Source organism: Balaenoptera physalus (genome assembly GCF_965194825.1).
Source record: "Balaenoptera physalus genome assembly, chromosome: 9".
Classification (NCBI taxonomy): domain Eukaryota; kingdom Metazoa; phylum Chordata; class Mammalia; order Artiodactyla; family Balaenopteridae; genus Balaenoptera; species Balaenoptera physalus.
The window spans coordinates 33,882,280-33,888,279 of NC_138888.1; the positions used below are offsets into that span (position 1 = coordinate 33,882,280).

Below are 6,000 nucleotides of genomic sequence, written 5' to 3' on the forward strand. Positions count from 1 at the left end.
GAAATATAATATATAATGTATGTCATTTAAAAAAATTCTAACACATCCACAATATAATAGTCGATGTTGAATATGTTCTTATTCTTAGCCATACATTTATCTATTATTAATCATTTTACCAAACTAGTAGGCCAGTATGTAGTGAACAAGCCAACAAGTTACACGTGTAGCAAAAGAAAATATCAACAACAACAACAAAAAATCAATTCCAGCTTTACTGCCACAATAAATCCCCTGAAAAGTTCTCTGGTAATTTATAAAGTGTTCTCACATTTTATAGCACGGGATGTTTTAGAACTGTGCAATTTATGGTGATATGGAAGTTCCATATTAAATTTTTAAGTATTCTTGCCAAAAATGAGTGAGGATCGTCTCAAACATGTTTTTATTTTAAATCCCAGAAGACATTTAAAAACACATTTATATTCATTTAATACTTTCTTGACATTTTTTAAGAATTCAGAAGTTCAAATACAAGTATGCATTCTGAAAACAATAGAATGTAATACTAGAATCTTGGACTTGAAAAAGGACTGGAGACTTGATGAGTCTTAACTTCCTCTCTGTAGAGGCATTCAGTCCTAAATCATCTCTGACAAGCTGCACATCTGATCACTGCATGGACATTTCCAGAAGCTGGGTGCTCCAGCACAACCCAGTTATTTCTGAACAGCTCACAATAGGGAAGGGAGAGGAGAGGGAAGAGGTTTCCTCCCATTTTATTTAACTCAAACATTCCTCTTTGTCACACTCTTCTATGGATCCAAGTTCAGGCTTTAGAAAGAATATTTTAGTCTCTCTTCCAAATAACAACCCTTCTAAAAATTCGAAGACATATCTTATGATTTCCTAAGTCTTTCTTTCTCCAAATTAACAGTCTTTACTTGGGCTAATTCTCCTCTGAAAATCTTTTCAGACTTCTAACCATTCTACTCTCCCTTCTCTGAATTTACATCCGTTTGTCAATGAAGCACCCAAATGTATATTAAACAAACAAACCTACCTGCTTCTGAGTTTTTTATAAAAGTGAGTTAATTTTTCTGTCACCATATCACACTATATGTTCATATTGAACTTGCTGCAATTCAGACTGCCTTTCTCATCCTGTCTTTGTACTCATTCCTGTACATATAAAGGAGAAAACAAATTTCCAGAAGAGAGCAAAATGAAATTAACATCTGGAGACAAATAATAAAACCAACTCCATGTAGGTTCTATTCATGGACCAGGCTATAGAGACATTTATAGATTCCTGAATCTGATATTCACCAGCTTAGCTACCTGAATCAATTCTGGACCACCTGCAGTTGTCATATGCTTGAATTTTATTTTCCATCAAGCCATTACCAAGACAAATGAACATAAGGAAACCTCTATCACAGCCCTACAAACTTCTTTCTGAATTGACCGTGATCCACCATGCAATAGTCTTTGAAAACTGTTTTCAATCAGTGGCAATTTACCTACTATTATATTTCCATTTCCACATATTATTTACACAGATGTGAGGAAAAGATATTTTCTGCTGCCTTGCTGAAATACAGAACTACTTTGACTACATCGTTTTCCTATTTTGTCAATCTTCAATTTAGTTAAGGAATTTCCTTGGAATATCTTTCTTGCTGAGTCAATGTTATTCACACTACAATTCAGTGTGTTCTAGAAACTACACAAGATTTCAAATAAAATAATTTTTTAAAACTCTGATTAAGTTTCTAACTTAGTTACAACATCTGAAAAACTTTGCTTCGTGTCAACATTCTTAGTAAACTGGCACCATACTATAAGGGAAAACAGAACTCATCCTAAACAATTAATTCTTGGTCAGGAAGGTCAGTGCTAGTATAATTGAAAAGAGAAAATTGATGACAGCCAAGAAAACACCTCTTCAATCAAACTCGTATTCAATGATCTTCACTGAGAGCTTGCTTTAACAGAACGGCATTGAAAAGGAAACATGGCCTCAAAAATTAAATGGAAAGAAACTTTGGTACTATAAAAAGGGAACTTTAGCATAAAGTTCCTTATAAAGTTCCCTTTAGCATAAAGCAATACTAGAAGTGCTCTTAGTTGTTAAAAATTAAGTTATTATCATTTGCATGAACTTAAGAGACAGCTACTCCAAGCCCCAGGTTTTAAATTTGTCCAACAATAATAAATAATGGCTGGAGGTGAAATAATCTCACGTATATACGGCATTTTAAAATTATAAAGCACTATACAAATTTAAGGCATTATGAAATATATTTTATGTAGACTTTTAATATTAACAGGTTTTAACCATTTATCCAGTCTCTAAACATACTGCAAATAATCTATAAAATACACAATAATTGATGTTAGAATGCAGAATATAGCAGTGTATAGTAGACTCTGTGCTATAGTTATTTTGCATAGAATTCCTTATTATGTATAATGTTCAAGGTATCTCTCAACAGAATGGCAGTATAAATTCTCCCTTCTGAATTCACTTCATCTTGTGCCTGGACCATAGAAATCGGAGTTAATTTTACCTCAAATAAACCTGGGGAGGGGGGATGGGAAGGGAGAGAGAATAAGAGAAAAGGGGGATGGGGAGCACACTATGGAAAATGGTCAGGAACCCACTCGATGCCTACTCTGCATGCTTTGAGCTTCTGCCCACTCCAAGTGAACAGGGGATTGGTGATCTTGGTCTCTTCACTCCCAGCTGCCTAACAGTATTAAAGTATTATGTACTGTTAAAACATCACATAATTAAGTAAAGTTAATACTTAAAAGTAGTATTTTTAAAAACCAGCTGCCAAAGATATTCTCAAACTCACTCTCATAAATTCTATTAATTAAGACACATTGACCCCATTTTACTTCTCAAAGAAGGAAAAGCAAAAATAGAAGGAAAAAAGTTTATAGTGAACATAAGATCACTTTCATTCTAGGAATTTTAATCAAGAGGTTATTATTATAGCAAGGAGCTTAGAGTGCTTTTTTTACTCCTTTTAAAATAAAATAGTAATGTTAGACATGCTAGATTACAAGCAGAAAACCTATCAGAACTGTTAGACATAGCTTTATTCCAGTTAACTAAAAGAGGGATAAGTATATTTCAAAATTTTGGCAGATTCAGCCTCATCAAAACTGTCGAAAGCACTAGTCTCCAGATTTTGTACTCTTAGGGTAAATATTTTGATATTTGAAACCAAACCTTAAATATTTCTTAATTTTTTAAATTTGATACATGTTTTCTAACTTACAGAAAAGATTTCTGAAACTTTGTATTATAAATTATTTTTTTAAACGCTGCACATGTGCTTCTTTTAAAATTCATGATCATAAAGTAACTCTTCAAAGTCTCCCAAGAGTTTCAGAAATGATATGCATATTAACATTAAGGCGCTCTGAGGAGTATAATTCGAGTTACATTAAGTGCAGCTGTTTTCCGAAGTCCCAGTGAAGGGTATATCTGGTCACAGTGGTCTTAATTAAAATACAAATGATATAGAGGTCTCATCTGTATTTAAGCAAGCGGAGACATTTCACTATAATAAAATAGGATACCTAAAATAGGATGTGGGTAAAGAAAAGGTGAGGCTGGAAGCAACACTGCCATGAAAGAAAAAATCCACATGCTTAACGCCTTTACAAACCCCGTTCAGAGTTGGAAACAACGTCCTTAAAAAAAAGATGTATCAGCTGCCCTCGCTTAAGTTCCAAGACGAACCACAGATTGGGAAAGCTCTCTATGTAGGCATGGAATCTAATTGGGAGAAACTTTTTTAAAACATTTAATTGGTTAAAAGTTTGCCTCTTGGAGAGATTTCAAAAATCAATTTGCAGGATGTATAGTGATAGCAAGTCCGCTTAGAAACGAATGAAAGATGAAAAGCGCTTCGTGTTCTTTTGGGGGAGGTAGGCAGTTCCCCCTACACGGTGAACTCAGGGAGTTGAAAGTGAACTTGCATCAAGCTTAGCCGCTCTTGCCCCAGAGCGCACTCCTCAAGGGCAAAGCAAGAAAGCGGTCCCTCGCCTGCAACTGTGAGAAGAAGGGACCTGTGAGGGGCCGGGGGCCCCGGCAAAGGGTGTCATGTGGAGCCCGTGCCTCGACTGTACCTCTTTGCTGATGCGCCGGTGGCTGCCGCCGCTGCCGCTGCTGCCGCTGCTGCTGGCGCTGCGCCTGGCCGCCCCCGAGGCCTCCGCTGAGCAGCAGGACCAGGAGGACCCCGGCGGCTCCAGGCATTGCGGCGGCCCCGAGCAGACCCACTTCTCTGGAGCCGCAGTCGCTGCCGCCCGCTCCCCTGGCCAGAGCTTGTGAGCCGAATGAGCCGCAGCTGCTGGGTAGGGGAAGGAGACAGCCCCCGCCGGCCTCGGCTCGGCCGGCGCCGGAGGGTGGGGGGAGAAAGAGGACACTCCCCCTCCCTCCCCCTTCCCGGGCCCTCGCCCCACGGACGTCCCGGCCCAGGCCCTTAAAGGGTCCTCCGTGAAAAAGGCCTTTCCTACGGCGGTCCTTCCCTCTGAGAAGGGATTGGCTTGATCTGTTAGCTGAACTTCCTTTAAGTTAAAGAAAGTAATTGATAGGAGAGCAGTTTGTGATCTTCAAAATCCCTCCACATGGAAGGCATTACTTGTGGGAAATCTGCACAGCTGGGGTCTTTACCGAAGCCGAGTAGATGTACCTCCTGAGAAAGGCCTGGCAAAGCTGCGTGCGAGCACTGTGGATCCAGGTATCCACGTTGGTGGTAAGAATACCCAAAGGCCCCGTTGACTGCGAAGTTACCAGGAGGCAGAAGGTGGTCCTCGGGATGCTGCAATCAGGCCAGGAGACTTACTGCTTGGTAGACTGCTGGCAAGGCAGCAAAGGGAGGACAAAATAAAACAAGCCCCCTTCATCCACTGCAGTGTTTATGACCAATATAAAGGTAAAAATTAAGGTTTTCCGGTCAGTCAGGAAACATTTATTTAAAGAGGATAAAGGGTCTTTTCATTTGTTTCCCTTCAGACTCAAAATTTCATGTTTCCAGTCCCCATTCCTTCCCTTTAACTCAACAGAATGTCTGCAAGTTTTTCTAACACCCCATGTTCAGATGACAGTTCCTTACTAGTTTTTTGTTTCTTTGTGTGTTTGTTTTTTTATGGTCTGTGGTTCTCATAAGGTTTGGAACAGCTCCTTACTGGGGTTTTATGAGAATTGCAGGATGTCTTTTGGTGTACTCAGCGACTAGGGGTACTACTGGCATCAGTATACAGTGAGGTCAGAGAGCTAGTTGTCCCACACCATAAATTGTCCCCCATGCAGGTCTGAAAGGGCCACTGGACATTCATGTAGGTAAAAACCCTTGCATTATATTTGAAGCCCAATTTAAGTCTGTTTTGCACTCAAGCAAAATTTTTCACACAGTTTTTATTTTCCTGGATGCATCTATTATGTAAATTGAGGAAAGAATATGTCTGTGTTTTTTAACTTTATCAAGATTTGTTTAACCATTTCAGAAAATCACATAACTGATAACAGTTCTGCTCATGGTATTGACTACAGGACAATATGAATACCCCACCTGTCACATTGATGGTGACTCTGGGAATAGGTTCACGCTTCTGTTTCATTTTGCCTGCTAAGGTAGTTTTACCCAAGCATTTACACATTGAAATACATATTGTTTTATCTAGATAAATTTTTCCCCTTTATTTTATACTTAAGATTTTACATTGATTTTTTTAAATATTATATTGAAGTTAGGTGATATTATCTATGGATTTCCTTTCACTAAAGTAAAGGAGGTATTGTTCCTAATAGGATTGATTGAGACCCATTGGCCAAATGGTACTGAAGTGAATGAATATCCCTCAATGTTACCCATCTTTCCGAGTTTTATTAATATTAGTACTAGGAAAATTTAAAATCAATTTTTCTTTATTGTAGAAGCAAAATGGAAAATGGCCCACACCTTGAGAATAAGACTGTGATCTCTGCTGTCAACTTTACTTGTTTGATTCAACACAGGGAAAAAAAATACAAAATTATTT

At 38.4% G+C, this 6,000-nt stretch overlaps 1 protein-coding gene across 2 annotated transcripts in view; it reads right to left on the reverse strand.

Moving 5' to 3' along the window:
- The window catches only part of LAMA2 (laminin subunit alpha 2), a 622,418-nt gene extending 618,018 nt beyond the window's left edge, over window positions 1-4,400 (reverse strand). For both annotated transcript variants that reach the window (XM_082475049.1, XM_082475048.1), the window contains exon 1: window positions 4,090-4,400. In XM_082475049.1, the coding sequence (XP_082331175.1) occupies window positions 4,090-4,216 (127 nt within the window). In that variant the 5' untranslated portion in view covers window positions 4,217-4,400. The remainder of the gene's footprint in view (window positions 1-4,089) is intronic.
- Between the last annotated feature and the right edge of the window lie 1,600 nt (window positions 4,401-6,000).